General features: G+C 47.5%; 1 protein-coding gene across 6 annotated transcripts in view; it reads left to right on the top strand.

Annotated features, from left to right (window-relative positions):
- The window catches only part of RBM6 (RNA binding motif protein 6), a 59,102-nt gene that overhangs the window by 27,044 nt on the left and 7,383 nt on the right, over positions 1 to 24,675 (top strand). For 3 of the 6 annotated variants that reach the window (XM_074602300.1, XM_074602303.1, XM_074602305.1), the window contains exons 7-16: positions 15,948 to 16,022; positions 17,540 to 17,600; positions 18,674 to 18,742; positions 19,857 to 20,108; positions 20,612 to 20,772; positions 21,227 to 21,324; positions 21,783 to 21,825; positions 22,428 to 22,488; positions 23,438 to 23,529; positions 24,264 to 24,416. In XM_074602300.1, coding sequence (XP_074458401.1) covers positions 15,948 to 16,022; positions 17,540 to 17,600; positions 18,674 to 18,742; positions 19,857 to 20,108; positions 20,612 to 20,772; positions 21,227 to 21,324; positions 21,783 to 21,825; positions 22,428 to 22,488; positions 23,438 to 23,529; positions 24,264 to 24,416 — 1,065 coding nt within the window. The remainder of the gene's footprint in view (positions 1 to 15,947; positions 16,023 to 17,539; positions 17,601 to 18,673; positions 18,743 to 19,856; positions 20,109 to 20,611; positions 20,773 to 21,226; positions 21,325 to 21,782; positions 21,826 to 22,427; positions 22,489 to 23,437; positions 23,530 to 24,263; positions 24,417 to 24,675) is intronic. The other 3 variants (XM_074602304.1, XM_074602301.1, XM_074602302.1) reach the window with 2 other exon arrangements.

The raw sequence follows: 24,675 nt of genomic DNA, 5'->3' as shown, positions 1-24,675 counted from the left end.
TCTTAAGTAAGAGCGCAAAAATGGGAGAGCTATAGCATGAACTTTTGAAAAGACGTAGTTTGTAGATTATTGTGGAGGTCTCCAGGCGTGTGCTAGAGCAGTCGTTCCAAGACTTGCTTCTGTGAGCGCTGGCACGTTTCGGAGAGCGGTTTCTCCCACAGTGCTGTGCGGTCCTGGTTGAGCATGCTGAGCACGGTGGTACCTCCATTCCCTGCTTGTTTCTTGCTGGAGAGGGTAAGGGGGATCCTGGCTGGATTTTGTGAGTACTCGCTTTACCTGAGCACATCACATCACCGTGCAACTGGAAGCATCAGCGGCACCTTTCTCCTGCTCTGAGCCCATCCCCTTTTACACTGGAGCGCTTTCCTGCATTTAGTGTGAAGATGGCTTCTGGTACGGATCAGACTTCACAGGCTTTTTGCTGTAGCTGTTGGTGTTAAAATCGACGAGCTGCTTTGACAAGCAGGCAACGCCTAGGACTTTCTGTCCCGCAAACATTAGCAGTAACCAGTCACAACTCTGTGTGGCTTCCCAGTTAAATAGGGAAGGAGCTTGTGGTTATCCTGAGAGTGCTTCCGCTCTGGTGACCTGTAGCCTTAGAGTATTTATTGAAGCCTCTGGTGCAAGGAGTGTGTTGTTGCAATTTGTAGCAGAAAGCGTGTGTCCAAACATCAAAATTAATTGTTTTCCTTTTGGTAGGATATGTTGAGTTGCGGAGTCTGGCATGTTTTTCTAGAATCTGCAAAATGCCCCCTGTAAAGGAAGATGACACCCGCTTCAAGTGTATTTTCACGGGCTGTCTGCTCTCCATCAATCACACGCTTGACAATGTCACTCCATCTCTTTAGCTTTAGCCTGCAGTTGAGGCTGGTGGTGACAATTCAGTGTATCCACAAATATACTGAAATCCGTTTGTGTGTTAGACTAAGAGTGCTGGAGATGGCCTTGCTTTTGATATGTCCTCCTTGGGTTGTCAGCTGCCGTTATCTTCTGCTTTTCTTGTTGTAGATTAGGTGTGTGGATTTTGCTCAGGTTGTATCATAACCATGCATCTTTTTTTCCCTATTAAACCTGTCTGGCTTCTGACTACATGGATATCCAGGATTACCTTTTGGAGTTTTCGAGTGTGTGTGTAGAGGAAAGAGTTGTGTACCTGGGCAGTGTTTCTTCTGTAAACATGGTAATGATTTGGGAAACACACACATTATGGAGTCATTTTTATGATCGGTGACCTATGGAAAGTTCCCTCCATAGCTACCTTGTCATCAGATGAGTGGATTTCCAGGCAGCAGAGCTGATTTGAGGGTTTTTTTTGTGTCTCATTCAGTGTGTGACCTGCTCACGAGCTCACCCTGGTCTTACATCATCGAGGCTTGACGTGTTGAGTCAATCATTTGTTTGTTCCCACTTGTGTCTCACTAATGACTGCATCGTACTGTGATTTAATGGGAGCTGTAAGCCTCTACCATCCATACGGAAGTTTGCAGAGGGAGGCTCCTAGTGCCGGGCAGAGGCTTTCCTCTGACTAAGCAGTCGGATCTGCCTGCGATGACCTGTGGCAGGGCTGGGTGCGTGGGTGTACATGTGTATATCCTGCAGTGATGTTGTGATAAACACACTGTCTGCTTGTCTGTTCGGAAGGACTGACTGCATCTCTGCGGGCTACAGAGACCTTCCTTGTGCAGAGAAGAGTGTCTTCTGTTGTAAAGTGTAACTGCCAAAAAATTTTGGTACCGAAAATACTCCTGTGGACCTTCTCTTCTGTTGAGATGTCATCTCAACATCTTCTGTTATCTCAACTCTTCAAGCCGTGTGAATCCTCTTAGTCTCTCTTCTTTTGGCACAGGAAGGTTGTAAGAGATCTTCTGCCAAAGACTTCAAACGCTCTTCATTCAGCCAGTGGTAGCTGCCCATCAACATGTTTTTTCTAGCCCTACATGCATAAAAAACTACAACCTTCTTGGCAACTCTGTCCTGCCTTGCCTCAGGAAGCAAACCATGCTACCCAAAGAATTTTAAATGAAGCAGGCTTTTAACTGGAAGAGACGTGAAGCTGCGTCTTCTTGCTTTACTTGCGTGATCCCAGCTTGCCGTGTCCCTCTACCTCTCTGCTCTTATTCCAAAACCCTGTCCTCCTTTTTTCCTTCAGCCTCACCTTACCCCTGTGATGAGGATTGTATGCTTCTGCTGCTGCTGAACTGCTGCTCTGTAATGGGATTGTCTCAGAGGACAGCTTCTGGGTGAGCTGCTTGGAGCATGCAGCAGATGCGTAAGCAGGACTTTCTTAGTATCTCTGGTTGCTGCCGGGGGCGTATGGCCCAGCAGGATGATCTCAGGACTCAAATATTGCTGGATATTGCGGAATTATCTATTCTGTGTGCTGAAGCTCACTTCGGCTGCTGTATAAATAGGTTGTTCCAGGTAAAGCATCCTTCCCTACCCTTCTCCAAAATTAAACTGCTCTGCCTCTGGGCGTTTATGTTCTGATGATGGGTTTGTTGGGGTTTTTTAGCTGGTTGACATTAACAAATCTGTGTGATGATGTATCTCTGAAATATTACTTCTTTCCCCGTAGATCTCAAATGCCTTGCTAATCAAGTATTTCTCTGTTGGGATAGATGCTCTATTTACAATGCCAGAAGCTTGAGCCTGCAAACATTAAGGAATAATTGTGATTTCCTCAAGTTTGTTTGAATAACTTCATCAGTGAGTGTTGCCAAGATAAGTGTCCAGTCCTTTCTGGCTGATGGATCGGATGATGTGATATACCAGTACTTGCAGTGCATCACTCACTCCCGTTGGGTGCCACGTGCCCCCATGCAGCATCCGAAGGTGGTGGATGCTCCCTGCGCTGGTGGCTCAAAGTGAGGTACCACCGTTGGGCAGCTGGACCTTTGGTTGCGCCCAGCATGGCTGTTGTAAAAATGGGGGCACTTGAAAATTTGTGTATGCGAATGTGAAGTGCAACATGTACCGCAGATAAGTCTGCTCTCTGCCCCTTCCATAGTGCTCAAGTTGTGTTGCAGAGCTCTCTCTGGCAGAGCAACACCAAAGAAATAGCTTTGTTCCAGTCATTGTGAGCATGCGAAGCGTTTTCCTGAGTGACATGGCATGTGGCACACCCATCCTTTGAATTCATTTGTAGGTGAGATTTTGCCTCGAGCTAGAAAGGATTTGTCGCAGTCCTTGGATGCATATGCAGGATACAGATGCTACCCTGTCTGGGTAGCTGTCAGGTCCTCTCCTCCTGACGTGTTAATGGAACAGTTCTGTGACAATGAGGAACTCTTAGTTGCAGATTTTATGTATAGGTGCAGTTTCACCTTAAAACGAAGAGCAGTGTTTTACTGCTGGCTGCTCTTACAGATTGTATGGTTTTTATTGTGTTTACAAGTGTGGTTGGTTGATTTTCTATGAAGATCTGTGGGAACTCTAAACATATTCTTGTGTAACCGTTTGGAAGGTGCTTGTCGTTGTAGCATCAAAGTGCTTCAAAGGCGCCTGGTAAAGCAGCTGTACACCAGATAGTGTGTTGCCACAATTGCTAGGTTGTATATGTGGTCAGAAGGTAATTTTGGATTAAGATGTCAAATCCCTTGATCAAGCTCCTATATGGAACTTAGTAGGACTCATGCCGCTAATTTCCTTTGATGCTTTTGAAGTCATCCTTTAAGTAAGCTGGTGACTAACAGAACTGCAGATGCACTATCAGAAATTCCCTCGGTACCCTTGGAAGCGGGTGGTGCTGATGATATGACTGATGTTACTTAAAGGAGACACAGAGGCAGTGAGAGGGAAACGGGTTCAGTTTACATGAATAAAGGCATCTCAGTGAGCACAACGTAACCTTCATTTCCACAGCAAGACCATATTCTATCTCAATTTAGCCAGAATGGCTTGCACAAGACCTGTCATTGTGAAAGAGACGGCAGTCCTTCTCAGCCCAATCCCAGCGACGTCGAGGGGAATACCAGTTATGTTTTACAAGCACGTGAGCCAGATTATAGCGCTAAGAGTCCATCTGGACTATTGCGATAAGTGGGAACGCACCAAAACGTTGTTGCAGTTTTCACTTGCTGAGTTGTTTCTGTTAGCTTCAGCACCGGCCCTGTTCGTTCATGCTTTTATGCTATCTTGGCGGCGATTGCTTTTTCCGTCCCTTGGTGCACTGGTGATGTTGGATTGCTGGAGCAGGAAGGTAAAAGGTTGAGTCTAGAGGCTACAAAAAAATGTCAAACCGCACACGCTCTGGGGTTTAAGGAAGGCAGAAGCACTGTTTCCTTCTCTTAGAATAGTGATGGTCAGACTGCTTCTCCGCAGAAACTTTTTTTTTTTTTTTTGCATAACTATGGTTATGGTGGACAGTGAGAGAGCTGGAATTCCCTTCAGATGTGGATTTCAGTCTGTTTTCTTCCTAGCTGAGTTTGTGTTGGACCTTTATAGTGTAAATTGTGGAAGTTTGGGTGCCTTGAATTGGGGTACATTCAAAAAGACTACCTTGAATTTTGCCATTTTCTGCTCACGTTATGAGAATCACACAAGGAAAAGGCTAAATTCATGTGTTTCAAGTTTGAAGGTGCAAGGTAAAAGCTATGGCAAACAGTCAGCAACTTTTATTTGTGAATTTCTGTTTCGGTTTGACTGTAACTGGGCTGTTAATGTTCTTGACTAAAAGTGAAACATGATTACAGTGGAAAATGGGGGCTGGTACGCCTGAGTGGGCTATTGTGTCATTATCCATCAATCACAGGCAACAAGGAAACAGGTATTTAACACAGAAGGACACACAGTTATTATCCGCCCCACTCCCCTGCAAGCTGTGGGGCACCTTCAAGACTCTTATTAAAGCTTTAATACCTACAGAGATCACAAGAAGCACTGTATGCTACGGGCCTGCAACAGGATCAGCGAGCAGGAGCATTGCTGTCGCTGCGTCTGTGCAGGGCCAGGAAAGATGTTAGGTGGGAAAGCACCGAGGGCGCTGGCAGACAGCAGCCCTCTGCGCTTTAGAGGAAAGGCATAAACTTCCTCTGATCCTCTCTCGTTTGAGAGGGGCAGAATTTCTTCTTGCATCGGATCTGGCAGCCTGCTTAACCCAGCTTGTGTGAACAGGAGAGCGACTGAGAGGTCCTCAGTACCACTGCAGGACCAGCTTACTTGTCTTTGGCTATGCCTGCTCCCAGGAGAGGGCCACAGGAGGAAAATCCTGAAGGTACTTTGTACAAGGAGATGCAGGAGGGAGGTGGAAGCTGTAAAGCGTGCAGCTGACTTGTTGCAGCGAAGCGTCTAATGTAAAGAAGCATTCTGCCTTAATGTTTGTTTTGCTGTGCTGTTGCATTGACATCTACCAGATGTCGTACCCAAGTGTCCTCCTGCATCTCCATCACTTCAGGCCACCTATAAGTTAGTTATGTCTTCCACAGGATGAACAAACAGCTTCCAGAAGTAGGTACCCCAAACAACAGCGGTCTAAAATCAAGTGCATCATGTAATGATTTACATTTTTAATGAGGGTCAAAGCTGTAAACATGAGATTTAGGTATTTAAATCTCTGAAACTGTCTTCTTTGGAACAAGAAGAGGAAAGTAATTCTCTCCTGCTTTCATAGACAGCAGGGGAGCGCTTAGTTTTTGTGATGTACAGTCCATGTCTTAGCAGGAAATTAGCAATATTCAGATGGGCTTCATGTACCAGATTTGAGACAGAATGGCAGTAAAAACTCAAGGAAACATTTGATGTACTTTTCCATCAGGGATCTCAGGAGCAGAGTTAACAGAGAAAGTAATTCTAAGTCCTCAGAATCCCAAGATGTATTTTCTTACACATAAAATCAGGTTGAGAAGTCTCACTTAGAAGCTGTCTCATGGTGCGAAGCTGTACATTAATGGTCTGATGACTAAGGTATTTTACTGTTTATAGCCCTAGGTTTTTGAAAGCCTGATTGTTTCTTCCCAACTTGTGATATCACTGGAGAAGAGAGCTGAGGTGGTTTGGGGTTTTTTTTTTCCCCTTCTTCTTTTTCCCCTTCCCACAGAAGAAGGCGTTCTTCTGTGCCTGTCAGTGCGAGATCGGTGTTAGTTCTCTGCCACTGCCTGCTTCTCTGCCTATTGCACTAACTCACCTTGTCTGCTTTTCTTCCTTCTGGTCTGTACTAAGCCAGTCATTAAATGCAAGAAGTGAATTCCAAAATGTTTAATAGACACCTCTCAGTGACAGGCATATGATTGATGAATCTGATTGTGAGAGGAGCAGCTGAAAGTGTCGCCTCTCTGGTGCTCCAGCACTGGCTGTGGCACACGAGGAGCTGTGGGCAGTATCTCCGTGCCTGCCCTTGGTCTGCAGCGACGTGCTGTGGGCCGGTCTCTGCCTGGCTTGATACATCCCTGGGCGCTGGAGTCCTGGAAGAGGTTCAAGTGGCAATGCCTGAGCCACCCGCTACCATGCCGCTTATGCGACAGTTTAAGGAGATGTCTCTGCATGCGGTTTCCCCTTCCCAGTCGCTTAGGGATTCAGCCAAGCTGGGGCCCAGCAGGGAATCCTGTTCTTTTCCTTCCTCAGGGTCCAGGTTATCATAGGAACTGTTCTCCTGCACACTCACCTCTCTGGCCAGACTTCCCTGAAGATCCGAGGTCAGCTAGCACAGCCTCGGAGCCTGGACGTCCACATAGGAGAGTCCCTTCTTCTGCCTCTTGCACCCTGACAAGGCACTAAGCTCCTTTCTTCAGCAGTTCTGGGAATTCATCAGGAAGGAGGGATCTGTATGTACCTCTGGATGTTGTGTAGTGCAGTTGCCTGGATGAACCTCTTAAACCTCAGTGCCCCTATAAAGGAGGAGCTGCTGGGTCCTATGGGGAGCTGTAACACCCACTCAAGTTGCGTTTCATCCAAGCCAGGCTGGCAGGAGAAACTCATTTCCTTCCAAAGGGCTCAGATAGCTCTCTTCTCACACCATGCCACGTTTCTTGGGCAAATACTGACCAAAAGGCAGACGTTTCCCAAATCAGCTCCTCAGAAGAGCTCTCTTAAGAGGCAGCACCTGCTCAGATATAGATATTGGTACAGGTGCCAGCCTGAAGATCTGGATTTAGCTTTTGGGCAGGCCACCTCAAGGTCCCAATGACATGCTGGGAATCATCATTGAGACGGCACAGGTAAGTGTCGCACTGCTGGTGCATTTTCCCTGGCAACTGGCAGGGTTCTTCCTGTATCCCTTTGGGCATCAGTATCAGGCACCCACTTTTGCCATTAACTGGGAATTTAGGGATGTTGAGAAATGAAGTCTCAAAGGACAAAACCCTCTTCTCATCCAGAGCTGCTCCCTTTTCCCAGGGTTTTTAGGTCTTTTCCTTTCAGCAGAGAGGCTGTCCTGCTGGGAGCTTGTCTGAGCACTGGCTGCAGAGAAAATATTACCAATGAAGGCTCCCAGTGCTTAATTCAGTGGGCGCAAAAGTGAGTTTGGAGGCACGGCCGGGGGAGCCTCTGCACTGCTCTCTTCCCCATTTACAGTTGGCCTGTTCTTAGCGAACACGTACTGCTGCGCAGAACATCCTGCGCTCTGGTCAGCACGCAGGTCAAGCCGTGTTGGAACTGGTGTGTAATTCCCTGGTTACATGCTCCAGCAAAAGGACATGCTTTTGGTTGGGTGTGGGGTCTTTAAATGCTTAATCAAACAGTCCAGGAATAAATTTACCCCCTTAAGGCAGAGCTTTCCAGCCTGACCTTTTTCCAGCATGATTTTGCATTGGGATTACTCTTTAGGCTTTTGATATTGTGCTTCAAATCTACGAGCTGGGCCTTTCTTCATTGTTCTCCCAGTTTCCGTGTGGCCGTTGCTAATTGTAAGGTACCCCTGGGGGAAATGCGCAGGAAGGTCCTGGGGTGAATTAGTGCATTGTGCTAACAGCCTTAATCTTTATATTGTTTAACAGCGTTATGGGATAAGATGACCTTTGAGGAAGAAGTAGCCTTTCTCAGAAGTACTGAGAAATATGTCCAGGCCCTAGAGCAGCATTTTGGAGGGAGAAGGGAAATCGCTGTGTTGGGAGCAAAGGGAGTCTTTGAAGCAGCTGTTGTTCAAATACAGAGTCCAGGCAACAGACCATGATGAATCAGAAAAGGAATATAGATGAGGCAGAACCACGTGGACCCTTCCCCAGAGCCGTCTGTGAGTAATGATACTCGATATGCTAAATATTTAAATACTCTTAAGTTTTGGTAGTTTAAGCGTGCTCTTCAAATAGAGGATTCAAGCTGCTTCATACTTTTTTTGGGCACCAGAGCAAGTGTTTGATATGGGTGACTTTCTTAGCTTACCTCCTTAACCATCCGTGCCTGTCTTTAGCTGTGGAATGGGAGCACAACCAGTTAACGCCAGAGCGCAGAAATTGTTCCCCTTGGAGCTGTTGTCTCCTGATACACCCAGACCCTCACTATCTGAACTCTAGAAATCCTCTTCTGACCCCTTCGTACTGCATAGGAAAAGCTTTCATTTTAAAATTTGCACATTTTTCCAGTGATCCTGTGATGCTGATCTGCAAAGGTGCCCTCTTCAGAGGGGTGAGGGAAGCTGGAAATTAGAATTAGCTGGACAGGGAGACACCAGGGCAGGTAGAAGGTCCACTTCGCTTCACTGGATCGAATAAAACTTTTAGAAGCGTTGAAATCTCCTTAAAGGGTGAAATGCAGGAGGCGTTCATATCATCTGCCACCAAAGCTGGCCCTAGGGCAAGTGAAGTCCTCAGCACATTGTGTGTTTTCTCAAGCTGTGACACATCACTGTTATCCTTCCTGGAGCCGTTGTTGGGAGCTTGCCTGTACCGACTGTTTTGGTGGTATTCTCAGAGCAGGACTGAGTGTGCTGACAAGTGAAGCAAATGCTATGTTTAAAAAATACGCACTTTGGGAGTTCTAACTTGGAAGTGAATTGGAGTTCAAAATTCAGGCAGTAAAACGTGGGGAGCCGGCATAGTCTGAAAGGCAATTGCTGTGTATATTTGCAAAAAGGGTATCAGTGGGGGGATATGAATTGTGGAAAGATACTGGGACTAGCTTAAAAAGAGTATGGCTGGTATCCAGGGAATTTAGAAATTCTAGGAAGAAAACTGGAGGTGTCGCAGCAGCCTAGATGGGGTGTCTGTGGAAATAAGGTACTTAAAGGATGCAGACAGGCATCTTCTGCTAAAGGACAAATAACCTGGATAACCAGGCAGACGGGGAGGCCTGAGGAGGGCTGTTTTAGGAGCAAGTGGAAATGGAAACTTGTGTGTCACGGTGGATGGTCGCAGTGCAAGTGGGCAATGGGTTTTCTATGAAAGGAGTTTGAAAAAGAGGCACGGAGTGCTATCTGGGATAAAATAATCCTTGTGTATAAATAATCTCTAATAAATAAATAGATTACTAATAAATAGTAATAAATAAATAAAAAATCTCTTTTATTTAGCTACTACATCTTTAGGACTCTCTAAGTTATCCTCCTAATGCCTCAGTTCTGTGTTAGTGACCATCAGTGCTATACCTGAAATTGCGTTCTGTTAACTCGGAATTGATGATGACATCTTTGGGCTCTCTGTCTCATGCCTCCCCTGACCTTGAAGACCGTGAGCCCTGAGCATGCCATGCTGGTTGGCATCAGGTCACTGTTGAGATGATTGTCTTACTGTTGAATGCTTCAAGGTGATGCCACGTTGTCCTGGCTTGAGCTCTTCGGCATCGCTGATGCCCAGGAGCCAGACGTCCTCCTTTCCAGGTGACCACTAACACAACTATTGTGCAAGATTCATCTCAGTGTTAGTCTTGATAGAGACCTGTAATGATAAAACACAGCAAGGTTGTTTGGATCCACTTGGTGGTGTAGCCATTCCTTAGGGGTCCACCGTTTGTCAGACCATCGTTTTCCCCTGTATTGTTTTGAATTTTCTGCTTTGGCTGTCGGCTACTTGGCAGTAGAATGCTGGACACCGATAGATCAGGCCAATAAAAAGAAGTCCCTGAGCTGCAAATGGTTAGGGAGTTGGAGAAGGGGGCTGAGCGCCCTGGGGAAAGTTCCCCTATACTGGGAATTTGCTTGTAGTTACCGTTCCTGTAGGAAATGCCAGATTGCTGCAATACCCTGCAGCAGGCTGCCTTGCTCTCGTTTCTTCATCTCTCCATGTTACACTGTTTTCTAAATGTTTAATTACAGACGGATTGTGGGTTCACAGCTTTTCTCATCTGCTTTTTGTCAAAGGTAAGCAGATGTACTGCCTGTTGCTCTGTAGAGTCCCTTGTACAGCAGCTGCCAAGGAGCTCGGAGATAAAAACTTCGGCATATGGAAAAAACGGGATGAGAAGCCAGTTTTTGTGGCTGAGATGATCTTGTTTTGAAATATATCCAGCTGGTCTCTTATCCTCCCAGGTGTCTTGGTGTTGGCCCTCTGCTCCGTCCGTCCCGGGAAGCTGCTGCCTCCGGAATTCCACGAGCAGCTGGGGACGTGTGGGTTAGAGGGACCTTTGGCGTTTGGCCCCGTCTGCCTGCTTTATTAGAAGGTGACTACCTTAAGGGAGAGAGCTTTGCGCTCTCCCTGCCAGCTTTCCTCCGCCCTCTGCACAGAGACGAGAACCACGCCAGTGAAACAGGGTGCCATTCTGTAATTTACATTGTGTTGCGGTTGGGGTTGTTATATTTGCATTTATAATCCATACTCAAGTAGGAGTCTCATACTCAAAAAGCAGTCTGATTTGCGGTTACAATTAGATAACTCGACTTCTGCTGTCAGCCGCTTGCCTCCCTGTGCTGTGCTGACCAGTGCGTTTGGAGGCCGGGCTGGAAAATACCCCGGGGCTGGTGAGAGCTCACTCATCTGGGAGGTGCTGCTGGGACCATGGGCTCCTTCTGCATTCCCAGGCAGCCTCCTGGGGTGCTGTCTGAGCCTCCCCAAGGCAACAAACACCAGTCATGAATCGGTTTAAATAATTTTTAAATGATGGATGTATAATGATTTTTGAATAACCATCCTAATTATAGTAAATATGCATAAGAGGGCTGAATTAACATCATGGGAATGAGGTTAATTCCGGAATTTTAATGTGACTGCTTTGCTGTGCTGCCCATGAGCATTCTTTTGTCATAATCTTTGTATGCAATTTTATATCTGTTTGCACATGATATTTTCTGTTCATTTTCAACGTGTGGAACCATGTCAGTCTTCTGGCTTAGTTATTACTCAGGAAGAAAGATACCAGGACCTTTCAGTTCATGGCACGGATGTCTTCCATTTAATCAAACTGTGAACAATGTAAGGAAATAATTAGCTGAAGTGGTGTTTGGTTTTCTGCACGAGCCAGCCGCTGGAGGAGATCTGAATATGGTTCGCTTGTGGTGCAGGCACCTCCTGCGCTCCCTTGGTTGCAGAGAAGACTTTGGCTTGTTAATCCTCGTGGATTTGGGGGCTCCAGAGCTGAGCCTTGACCTTGTTCCAAAAATGATCTGCGCCGCTCCAGGTGTGTCATCTGTAAAGCTGGGACTGATGGTTGCTATTCCACTGAGTCAGGTACCCATGGTTTTTCATGTGACAAGGGACAGTGGCACGTGGTTGCCATCCCACTGGAGGAGCTGGAGCAGACGCCAGCTTCCTCCACAGCCTTCCACAGCAGCACTGGTCGCTGCATCCACGTCTCCGTGTAGTTTGGCAGCCCCTGTGGTAGCTGCTGAAGCACGACCCATGGGGTGGAAAGCTTGAAGAGCTGTTAGCTCATTGTTAAGAGGTTCCGAAGTGAGATTTGACTGAAGCTTTTACCATTTGGCCAAATTCAGTTAAAGCAAAAGCCTGGTTTGATTTGAGGGAGTGTGCCGTGCTCCAAAAGCTCTCCACGTCTCAAATTTTCTAGGTCACTCTTGGATGCTCTGAATTTTTTTCAGAGAAACAGTTAGCAAAAACTTTGACGATTTGTATTCCTCTGTCGTCTCGGTCTTGGAGAGCATAAAGATACTTTTTTTGGCAAGTTCTTCCCCTCCTCAGCCCCCAGCCATCATCATTAGAAGGCTGTCAACGAGCATGAAAAATACCAGCACGCCAACTGTAAATGTTAATTGAGAGATAAGCAGCTGAAGTGAGGAACTCGTGCCACGCCTGACCTGCCGCAGTCTGTCTCCTGGCCCTGTCAGAGCTGCGTCGCTTCCCTGGGAAGCGTGATCAAAGTGCCCTGTGCTCACCTACCTGCCCTGCTGGCTAGCACGTGCAACTTCTGCCCACGTGAGCTGTGTTCGGAGCAGGAGGTGAGTTCTTTCCTTGCTAAAGTAGTACGATTGCAAAGAAGTTAAACAAGAGATGAGTTAAAACCAACCTCATGAGTGGACATTACATGTGCTAGGAGCGTGGTCTGGTTTTTTTCATACAATTAGGGTTGCCTTTACCACTTGGATCTTACTGATGTTCTTTTAATGCTTCTGGTTTAACTGCCTTTGGTGACGAAGAGCTTGGAAACTGTTCTAGTAGAACAAGGGTTTCATTGCTGAAGCCTTGTGCCCAGCTGACACGCAGTCTCCAAAGTACTTCTAGAATTCATCACCCACGAGTATCATGGCTAAGGGATTTTCCCTTTTTCTTTCTCTCTCTTGAAGTAACCTGTTCTTGTGGGTTTTGTCCCCGCTCAATGAAGGGCTTTGAGACGTTGCTACCTGCTGTGTGTGCTTTCTGCAAACAGGCTTTACGGTTTCATGGTGTAACTCCCCAGAACCACCTCATGGTGGGATTGCTCAGTTCGTCAGAGTCTACTGACAGTAATATTTACATACTAGGCCATCGGCTGTTATTCCAGATGATGCAGATTTTTTAGTGGCTTTAGCTGAAATGGCTTGTACTGAATTGTATCGCTTAGACCTGAACCCAGTATTGCATCTCCAACAGACCTCTAAGTGAAAAAAACCATGTATAACTGTGTTGGAAAGATATCGAACCGTAGCATGAAACACTGCTCCCAGCAGTGAAGTCCTGATGCTCTGTTTTGATGAATTTGCAATTCAGGAAAAAACAGTAGAAGCTGCTCGTGCCCTTGGAAATCTAGGGATTTCCATGGCTGAGAGCTCGGTGTTCTAGTACTGCAGAGCTGCGCGGCCTTTGAAACCCTTCACTGGTGAGTCAATTGTGTGTGTTTACTGCCAGTTTTGAGGGGGAGGTTCCTGACTGGGAGGACCAGAGAGACATTTCTGTAGTGTACTGATTTAGAAAGAAAAGGCCAGACTGCTCAGAAGTACAGGATGATGAAAATCCACAAGGAGAATTAACGGGCACAGTGCAGGTGAATCAGTGAGAGACGTCCAGGAGAAAACGTGTGAAAGTCTGGGGACCAGGCAGTTCATGTGGCATATCCTTGGGTTTACCTTTTCTTTCTACCCTCCCCCCCCAGCACTGTTCCCTGAAATTCTCAGAAAATCTTTGTGATCTCACAAAGATCTGCTCATCTGAAAGTGGGGAACTGAAAATGAGAGTATTGTGCAAAACATTTTGCAGAGAAAAGGAAGAAGATGTAGATGAAAAAGAATAAGCAGTGGCAGGGACCAGAGGAAATAAAGGTTCTGAAAATATTTGGGATGGAATTTAGTAACAAAATGGGGGAATGAGGAATTTAAAGTCAGTGAATCCCGACAATGTGTGTCGTAAATGAAGGGCTCATTTTGGTGTGTTAAATGATGATTGCAACCTTGAAAACGACTTTATCAAGAAGAAATCAGTAAGAGAGAGCTTGTTGGAAAAGTGAGCAGGCAATCAGCAGGGTGTTAAGGAAATTAGGGAGTAATTATGCAAGTGACACTTTCTGCAGTCTCTGAGAACTGAATTTGCAGCAGACCAGCACCACATGTGCTTAAAAACCATCTTCTGTAAACCCAAAAATAATCTGAAAGCTTTCTGGCGAGTTTTATCCTCAATGGCTGGTAGCAGGATGAAGCTGTATGAGGAGGTGTCCTACCAGAGGAAGTGTCCTCAAATCTAGCTGTCCTTGTTTCCCGAGCTCCTAAGCAGGAGGAGCTGCTGGGTCCAAGGACTCTCCTGGGCTGACAGCGTGGCCGCAGCTCTGCTCACGAGGATGCGCACCCTGCCTTCTCTCCCTGCATATGCTCAGTGGGTCCCGAGGCAGACGCGGGCGCTTCTGGCCTGCTCTCCTGGCACGACCCATCTCTTGAGTGTGTGACGTGATGTGATGGGTGCCCTGCCTGGGAGAGGGAGCACACCCGTCTCAGAGGGACCGACAGCCCTAATGGGACAGCTTTGATTTCTGCTTCCCTGTCATTCCCACTTGTGTTTCCTCACGTGTCTTAAAGAAGGTGCAGACCTTCTCCTAGACACGTGAAGTAGGCAATACTCCGTGCCGTGTATAGACCTGGGGGAGATTCCTTGCATCTGAGGTTGCCACGCTGTGCTCTGGCTGCACACGCCAGCCCTCAGCAGGGTCTAGGAATGGCTCAGCTTTCTATAAGGCAAGTCCCTGCGGGAAAGCAGTGCTTGAACAGCTGGGTGGCAGAAAGGAAACCCCTGAAGCGTTCAACACATATAGGGCTGGTAGGAAAGGACGGCCTTGGTCCATAAAAGGCAGGTTGCTGAGCGGGGAGGTGGTGGAACCTGACCTTCCAGAGCAGTGTCGGTGCTCTCCAACTTTCTCTCCTGCGTTTTTTTTGTAGGGGTTAAAGGATTATTGTTGTACCGCTGCTGAGTGATTCCCTCCCATGAACTCTTCCTTCCTCCTTTACATATTCCCGAGCATCTCTCTCACATTCTGCACAGCAATTTATGCATGGTGGATCGTGACTTCTGAATAATAACTCTGGGAACTTGTTTTTTCATGTTTATGGTTTGCTCTGGGGGCTCTTGCGTGACTAGGCTACTGGGTCAGAGCACCTGGGAAGCTTCTGACTCACCAGAGGTCCCCAAAATAGCTCGGGGCCATTTACAGCTCTCTGACATCTGTCTGTACCATCCAGCAATGGGCCAGAAGAGTGACTGCTCTCCTGGGACTTGGGAGACCTAGGTCTGAGTCTCATTCTTCTCACCAAGTCTCACATTGTGGTATTGGGAAATACAAACTATGTGGTCTGGCAGTGCCTACAGTGACATGAGATGTCTCGTGGGTCCCTGCATTTGTGGCTCGGCTTGCATCCTGCGTGCCCAGGCGTGGTCTGTTGTCCACAGCAGATGAGAGCCACCAGGAATCCTTGCTCCTCACTGCTTTTATGGGCTGCTCTGGGCAGGAGCTGGGGAACTTGCAGCTGTGACTTCATTTCGCCCTTCGATCATCTGCATTTCAGTAAAGCTTGTGGATTTGTTGGGCTCCTGAGATCTCTCCAAAGCGTGATGTGTGGAGCTGAAAGCAGTATGTCTTTGTAGGCAGCGGAGCTTCTCTGCTGGTGCTGCATAGGTGCTCGAGGCCAGCCCCACCAAGGACTGGCTGCAGAGCCAGTGGCCTTGCCACGTGCTGGCATACTTCTCTGAAGGAAAGCCAGGGTTTCATGAGTGACATGAAGAGTAACCCGAGTATGAAAATTCTCTCACCTCAGTGGCATTTTTCCTTGTATTCCTCCTGAAGTAGCTACCTTGAGGCCAGCCCGGTGGTGGCTGGTGTGAAGGAGGCTGTGCAGCTGCCCCTTTCCAGCATGGACAAAAGCAGGTTAAAGCAGTTTCCCTCTCGTGCTCTGGTTACTCTGTCTCTGCTTTTCCTGGGAGGTGGCAAAGCCTCTTCTGCCTAGTTCCTGTGGAGCTAACACGCAGCTTTGTAGCCCCGTGCTAGAGCAGGGCACAGGCAGTTTCCCTTCCACTTCCATGGCAAAGCTCCAGCTAACCGAACTGGGAGAATTTCTCCCCCTTTCACCCTGTTTCACTTGTGAAATCTTTAGGAGCCAGAGCTTTAAACCCTTTCTTTGCCTCTGAGTAAGCTGCGTGTGCTGGGCACATTCGTCATTTACCCCCTTGTCTCAACAGGGTACTCTTACGATCGGTGGCAAAGAAGTGACCCTTGAGTACACTCCGTGCCCAGAGTTTTGGCGCTGCAAACGTGTAAGTATGCGATCAGAGAGCTGTGTTGGGCTTCCCCTGCTGGCTCTCACGGCAGTGGCAGCAGAGAGGAGTGTTATATATTTGCTCAGTGGCTGAAGATCCTTAAGAGTAGTATCTGTCCCGAAGCTCTTGCCTCTTATAAACTTAGGTGGTTTTCCCTACCTTGTTTCTGGTACCACCTATGAGTGCATGTTGCTTTGGTACAGGTAGCCAGTGTTTTATGCACAGAGCAGTTTTCGTCCCTGTGCAGTGGTTCCCTTTTAACACGTGGGGAAGATAGTATGTGGATCCTTTCTCCTTAAAAACCAAAATGAAACGGTGATTCTGCCAACCAAAATGAAACAGGCTTTCACTCTGGTTCACGTGTGTAACAGTCTTTGCTGCTCAGGTAACCAGAGTTTTCACCAGTGCAACAGTGCAAAGCACCCCTCTGTCTCACGCAGGAACTGTGGTCTGGATTTGAGGGTAGTAAGTGCAGCAGGGAAGGAAGCACGGAAATGAGTCCAAGTCCAGGCAACAGTTAGTACAGACTGGAACTGGCCCATTTCTGGGAAGGCACAGTTGCCCGAGGGTCAGTTTTATTCCCATGCCCTTCCCACGCTTCTCCCGGAACAGGCGCTTTCGGCTGCAGTAGGCTGGGGAGGAGTGCCGGAGCAAAGGGCACCCACGCTGACTGCAGCCCAAGAGGTTGCAGCAGGGCAGGAAGGGATCGGTTGTGGTTAGACTTCCACCTTGACCACTGGATGACACTGGGCTACAAAGACCCTCATCCAGGCTAATTGGATGCACACCGGTTGCCAGCAGAGCCGTTGCTCAGTGCCTCATCTGTGCTTGCAGCACTCCAGAGATGAGGTAGACAGCAGTCTCAGGCAGTTTCCCAACAGCTCTCAGTGCGATAGGCAGTAGCGGGAGCGAATGCCCCTACTGTTGCTGTGCACACACGTGGCCTGAAACAGCTTTCCCATGCCCCGGAGCATTTGCAGGGCTTTAGTTAGAGGGAAAAAAAAATTGTATGAAAAAGAAGCGATGCATTTACAAAGAGCTTGAAGAGGAAGTTAGGGATGCTGTGTTCGGAGAGAGCTGTGAAGCCGGGGCGCTTGGCTCTTTCCGTGGTGGCTCTGGGTGGGATAACCATCTGAGCTGGTACAGCTCTGCCTCTAGGTTAGCAGACACCTCTTCACTGACTCTCTCTGTGCAGCAAATTGCATTAGTATCTACAGTTTAGCTCAGGTAAGGACTTTGTCACTGCTTTAGGAGGGAGTTGAGATTAGAGAATACAAAGGTAACTTTGGATCCTTTGAAGCAACATGGTGGCTAGCAGTATGGGGCCTAGCATGGTTCCCTTCCGAGCCAGCCAAGGCTCCTGCTGCTATTACCCATCCTGTCTCTCAGGCTGTCCCTGTAACTTTTCCGTGGCTGTTACTTCTGAAAGCACTGCAGAGTCTACCCTTCTGGAGTAGGTTGTACCCACTACCTTCAAAACATGACTTCCTCATGCTGTCCATCTTCCGTTGCAGTGTAAGGTGTGTACTGTGGGCTACAGATCTTCCTGCTCCTATTGCAAGCTCCCAAGAGATGGTGAGTATATCTGGTCCCCTCTGCTCGGTCGGTTAAAAGTTTCATCTGCCCTGACAAGTAAGTTTCTCTTCTGGCTTCCATGTGGCATCCCTCTTGGTGGACTAGCTGAGTGCTGTGCAGGAGGGTTATTAATTGTGCTTCATTTAGACCCTTTTCCCTGTCCACACTGAAGATGTTGCATGCAGACGTGTTGCTACCAGGTTCTCTGTTCTTGTGAGGTTTGGTGGGGAGGGCTCTTCCTGCACAAGGCCTTCCCTTCCTATTTGCCATTGTCCTTCATCCACGGAATTACAGGTTGTGTGCCCTCCAGGACTGAGCTAGTACTGCTGGCCGTAGGTGAGATGGCTTCCCCTCAACCCACCTTCCGTGGGAGATGCAGGGGCATGTTTTTAACATTACTCTTTTGAGGGACTCAGATTAGAGGTGAATCCAGGACTTGAATTGCTGAGCTCACCTTGCTGAGTGTAAGAAGTGCACAGAGGGGAGTTCTGCTTCTCCAGGAGCTTCTCCTCACCCTGCCAACACCTTTGCTTTTTCGGGTGGGAAGGTGTGAGAGCCAAAGCACGCTCCCTTGATTTCTTTGGGACGAGTAGGTATTCCAGGCACTCTGTATCTTTGAGCAGACTTCTGATGGTTTGTGTTTCTTACCGGCATACCCCAGGCAGAAGGGCATTAAAATAACCGCTGATGCAGAACTCTGTGTTTACTGAAGCATTGTCCCCATGGTTGTGCTTTCCTTCTGCTGTGGCTCCTCCATCAGCGTTATGAAGGCAAAATTTGCATAGCTGGCCCAACATAACTGTGGGCTGTAATAAAACTGACGAGGAGCAAATTAAACAGAGCCACTAAGATGCTGTGAAGACAGATTGTGGTGTATGCTTCTTACTGACCTGCTGGTGTTGATTGTGCGAACATGTGTAGTGAGATAACCTCTCCATGACTGTCCTTTAATGGCCAAGTGAAACAAAGCAACTCTCTGGGCATATACAGGCGTTATTGCAGCTTTGCACGAGTTCTTGGTGTGCTTTGTGACTGAAGGTCTTGAAATGGATTTTAATGTGCCTCTCTTACAGGGAGCAGAGCAGGCCCAGAGTCCAGAGGTGGTTGTGAGGGAGAAGATGCATCAGCTGAGCAAGAATTCAGTAAGAGAATTGCTCTCCCCGTCTCCGGGGTTGTGCTCACGTCTGTGTGATTTACACGGGCTATTTTCGCAGCTGCACGTGCAGACTGGTTCACATGCAAATTTTACATGAGGTTCTGCTCATGAAGTGTAGCCAGAACTCTGCACGCTGCAAACTGCAGACAAATTGGTACGAGCCTGTCCAAGATGAGCTGCGCTGACAGCCAAGCAAGTCAGCGTGCAGCTTTCCCTACATTTACCTGCAAAATGGCCGTGTGTTCTGCCACGCTGCTCGCTGCCCAAAGAGAAGGAGAGCGGGGAGGTGCTCTGGGGGACATTAAAGAGTGCAGCTGTGCTGTGCCAAGTCTTGCACCCTCATTTCTTTCTCTTTGTGGGAAGAGGCTTCAGCAGCAGGTACAGGGCTGGTGATGTCTGACTTTGCAGCCCCCCAGCTTTGGCTTCCCTTTCCAACAGCTTTAGAAGCTCAGGTATGGATCTCTTTTGGAGTGAAGCCAGATGCTTCAGAGCACAGCAACTTGATGGGATTTATCTTCTCTCTATTGCGTAGCTAGGCCGAGGGGCAGGGTGTTTCCACATATCATCTACCACATCTATGATAAATAGCCACCTGATAAAATCCGTCATTGTATTATGATGCATTTCACTTAGTGATGGTAGGGGTCTGCACCCAGTTTTCTTCTAGCGTAGAGATTGGATGAGAGTTACTAGTTGGTATTGCTCAGCTATGGGTGCTCAAGAATACATCAGGCATAGTAAGGGTATCACTGCCAAGGAGATTGTCCTGGACATGGATGGAACATAATCCAAAACCATCCCTGATTCATGTTTGCCCAGGCAAGAGCCGATCCTAAAAGCAGGCCAGAAAAACTCTTGTCTGTGACAAGAGAGGTCAGGTAAAGGAGCCCAACATGAAACAAGGCAGTGGAAGGGTGAGCAGTACCTAGCTTGTCCTCTACACACCTTGTGTCTGCAGTGTGATAAGATACGGAAAATGTGAAGGGCAGAACAGGTTAGCCTTTTTTAAGGAGCGCTGCAGCAGTGGCCAGAAAACAGCAGAATTAAAATACATGCTGAAACACTGTATATGGAACCAGTCAATTTCTCCTCTCTAATAGCAGAGACAAAGCTTGAGAAACCTGAGCAAGAGTTATCAGGACAACCAGGATCTCCAAAGCAGCCTTTCCAGACCTCGGTTCCTGCTCCGCAGCAGGAGTGCCAGCCTCAGGAACAGGAGCCAAGGAAGAGGGATGAAGGGAGAGAGCGGCGACCCTCACAGGAGAAGAGAAGGGACATGGACCGGCACCAGGAGCTGCCTTCTCAGAGAGAAGCTGAGGAGGCCCCACCACAGGATGGTGGAGGAAGCAGAAGTGAGTGGCACAGGGTGCAATTTTGGATTTGCTTGCACTCCATGAGGCCATTTGCAGAAAGGGCAGCTTTCACTGAAACCTCTGGAGGCTGTTTCCATGTTGTACAAATCGTGGCATCAAGTAATGATGGGCTCTCCAGCTCTAAAGGTGCTGGCGTATTGCCTTTAGGAAAATTAATTCAGGGCAAGCTGGCTTCAGGATGTTATAGTTAACTTAGCACGGCAGCAGAAGTCTCTTTGGCCAGAAGTTACCCTGGGCTGAGTTCCTCTGAGGAGTGGCTGTGTTTTCTGGGAAGGAAAGGTTAGCAGTTGGAGGCGGTACTCTGGGCATCTCGCAAAGTGGAGAGAAAAAAAAGCGATGGCTTCCAGACTCAACTGCAAGAAGCCATGCTGTTGCATTGAGTGGGTTTAATTTTACTTGTGCTGTCACAATAAACTTGGATCTGAATGATCTTTTTATACTACTTTTTCTTGCCTGACCACCTCCTTCCTTGCGTTTCACAGCAATTATGCTGAAGCGTATTACTCGATTCACTCCACCAGAAGTGATTGTGGGGCTGCTGGCCCCATACGTGCGTCTCTCCACGTCCAGCGTGCGCATCATGAAGAACAAAGCTGGCCGGATGGGGCAGACCTATGGCTTCATTGAACTGGATTCACATGCTGTAAGTGGTTTCCTGCTTTCACATGCTCCCCCTGTTGGCATCTATAGTCTGTAGAAGTGGAAGACAAGAATTTTAATTAACAGACAGTCCTATGTTGGAGGGTTCACATATTCTGGTTCTTGGTGGCTGTGCTTTGGCATTAGTCCAGACGATGTTCACCAAAACTCTTTGGGGAAGAGCAGCCACGGTGCTGCATTGTGTAGCAGCCCTAGGCGAATATAGTCCCTAGCTGGCTGCTGAAAACAGTCATAGGACAAGCAGAGAACCTAACAATGCTTTTAGCCTTTTTGTCGCATCCTAAATGCCCTCACTGATATTTAGACAGAAGTGTTGTGTTTCCTGTGCCATTATGGTCATCACGTAAGCATAAAGTCTTCCTTTCAGTCAGACCGGATTTGGGAAACAGGCTTATGTTTCCTTCTCATGGCTGTGAAATTCTCCTTTCTTTTTACAGGAGGCACTGAGGTTGCTAAAGATACTGCAGAATCTGGATCCCCCTATCTGCATTGATGGACGTACGGTGGAAGTGAATCTTGCTACAGGGAGGAGAAGGTAGAGCCAGATGAGGCAGTAGGGTTGTCCTTTGGGTGCTGTGCTGCAAAGCTAGAGCTGTGTTGTCAGACCAGGTGCTTAAATGTTGGCACCTGAATTAGCACAGATGTTTCTACAACCTAAAAATATGTTGGAGAGCTGAAGGCATCGGAGCAAGAAGAAGCTTCAGTGGTTGAGCAGTATGGGATTAATCATCATATTGCGTGGCCTCTTGTTACTGCCCAGCTATCAAATCCCATTGCGAGGGAATTAATGGTTTCGGCTTTTAAAAAAGCAGTTGGAGAGATTCATCTTTGTGAACAACAGCAGCGTCTCTCTGTCTCCTGGGATGGACGCAATCTATCATCTAGCCACTGAAGATGGTCTCTCTGCCTTTATTGGTCCTGCTGATCGTTTCGAGTATCCTGAGGTTAATGTGAAGCCAGATTGACATTAACCTGTAACCTTTATCTCAACAGGAATGACTACGGGGAACACGGTGACAATTCCTACTATGGCCCGGTAGGTCTGCACAGCTTCCCTGCAGATCTCCAGAAAGGGAGGGAGCACCGGGGGTAATAGACCTGACTTCAGCGTTTTCCCTTTGGGCTGCTGAAAGTTCAGCGTGTTTGAAGATGGGATGATAATGCTTAAGCGTGCTCTTCACTGCTGCTGTGCCCCTGGCACTGTGTTTATAGTGTGCACAGAAGACGTGCAAGTCGGAGTGCAGATGCTGCTTGAGGGAGTTCTGGGCTGGATTACTCTATGCCATGCTTTTACAGAGTGACTTAATTGATGACTTATCTCGGTTCCTGGAGTGAATGTGTCTTCTCTAGCGCTTGTTACTAGACTACAGGGCTCTACAGGGCCCGTACTGAATGGGCTGGAGGCTTCGATACGGGTTGCCATGAGCACCTCATTTAAAGATTCACGGAAGATACAGAGGTCTCGTGCTTTGCAGCACTGTCCATTGCTCTGTAGATGGAAAGCTATGTCTGCTTGTGCTCTATTTAGGGTAGCTAAATGAGCTGTTTTCGTGAACTTTGGGCCTGTGAGAGGGAGGAGAAGCAATACGATGTTTGTCAAAGAGTCTCTGATCTGTTTGTGTTGTTCACTTACTCCAGGGCAGAAGGGGCATGAGAGACAGGAGGGGCAACGAATCACAGAGACGCACCAGAGCACAGTGTAAGTTAAGCTCTGCCTCACTCCTACTGTGGAGACTTTTCTTCCTTAAAAGGGCACTGACATGTAGAAATCAACCCAAAAATATTTTTAAAGGCTAAGAGTAGGTTTGTTTGCTACACCCACTTCTGAGTTCCTTTGCCAACTTTGTTTAGTCACATTTTCCTATCTGATGATGTGTTTCTCTCTACCCTTACTGTGCAAAACTACATGCAGATAAAGAAGACTTATTGTTTGCTTTTCCTTGTTGTAAACAGATGAGATAAAATCAGCCTGGCAATTACTAGAGGAGATAGAAGAAAATACACTGTGCAACAGTGACAGTAGCTGGAAGAACACTCCTGATTGTTTTACTAACTTATATGTAGTATTGCTGAGCTCTGACTAATAACACTTTGGAAATGAGAAGCATTCTTCACATTATTGGCCTACCCTTAAGGCCTTTGGGTTTTCCTGTAGAAACAGTTTGCTCCCCTTTCATGTACCCATGGAACGACGGAAGGAAGGGATGTGGGGAGCGTCATCACTTTAAACAGGAGACTGTTTGAAAGAGCACAGCTCTTCCTTGTTCACAGGGGTGGGTGGACACAGAGCCTGGTATTCATTACCCCATTCTTCGGGAAATTACTAAATTTCGTGTATCTTTGTCTGGTCCAGTGTTGTGGTCTGGTGATCTCAGCACAGCCCCTGTAAATGTGTTTTGATGTGGAAGTTTTGCCGGAGTCCTAAAACAGGAGAATTGTGAAAACCTGTCTCCCTTATTACTCCTTAAAGAAAAGAAGATGTAGGTCAGGTGATGTGAGGATACTCATACCTCTCTTGCCAGGAGAGAAAAGGCATTCTTTCCCACTCTTGATATTTTCACCAGTGTAATGTTTCCTCATGATTTTGTTGTAAAAGGCAGGTTCGGCCTTTGGAAGATTCTGGTGTTAACTCTTGTCTCTCTGTTCAGCTCCATCAGATGTGTCCACGTACATCTATGATCCTGAAACCGGGAATTACTACGATCCCATAGCTGGGACATACTATGACCCCAGGACTCAGGTGAGCGCATGGGAAGGAAGCTTTACACCTAGTACATTCTTACCAACTGCCCTTCTCGAGCGAGATTTTGCAGCTAGAGCCTGAAGACAGGCCAGCATAGGACAGTATAGAGGGGTTTGTTTCTCTCACTCAGTCCTCTGACCTGTATAAAAGGGATGTGCGTTCCAAAATACTGACTTAGTGAGAGGCTAGGAGGCTTATTCATTAGAGGCTAATGAAATCCATTTGGTGTGTGTTGAACCAGGTACTGTAGCTGCCTCTTTGGCTTCTGAAGCCCTGCCTTTGGGGGGCTTTTGGTCTCCTCTTCATTGAGTAGACTTCTGGGCAGAGCATCCTCGCTAGATTTTACTGAAGACATGTGATACGTGACTCTGTATTAAAAGATGGACAGCAGAGCTCTGTTTTCATTGGTGGTCTCTTTGCTCCCTGACCCCGGCCAGCAATGGTTACAAGGATGCCAAAAAAGAGCCCTCAGCATAAGTTCACTGGGACTATCATCTTGTTTTTATGATACTGGAGATGTCCGTGTTCTGGGTGAGCAGGGTAGCACTCTGATGACCTGGCTGTGGTAGACTGTCTTCTGCCCCAGCAAAGTTGTGAAACTTTTGCCCTCTGCTCTCTGAGGCTCTGCGGTCCCTTCTTACTGTGCTGGTCTCCCCAGCCAAATAAGGACAATAAGCCCAATAAGAAGATTGCAGGGGTTTGGCTAAGTCTGTTCCAAATGCCTCTTTCAGAGAGAAGTCACGATAGACCGAGAAGCCTGCTCATCACCTACAGAGAGCAGAAGGCGGCGGCATGGGAGCCAAGAGCGGACGAATGAAAGGAAGGAGCCGCACAGCAGGGACAACAGGGACAAAAAGGAGAAAGGGAAAAGCACTTCCGCTAAGGTAAATCCTGCCAGGCGTCAGAATGATCAGAGATCTGAGGCCAGGAGGCTGAGGTAAGAGAAGTTAGGAAATGGAGAGTAATTTATAGAGGATTCAAAGAGGGAGGGACAGTGAGAGAAAACAATGAAATACATGGGGTCAGCAGCAGGGCAGGAACATAGATGTTGTCTGGCCAGGTGGGAGTAAGCTCCTGAAATTTTTCTCTTGTGACATTAAGTGAGGGCTTCTCATCCCTTCTGTATGGTAAAGGATTCGGAAA

This window comes from Larus michahellis, chromosome 10 (genome assembly GCF_964199755.1).
Source record: "Larus michahellis chromosome 10, bLarMic1.1, whole genome shotgun sequence".
NCBI lineage: Eukaryota > Metazoa > Chordata > Aves > Charadriiformes > Laridae > Larus > Larus michahellis.
This window is presented reverse-complemented; position numbering and strand designations above follow the sequence as displayed.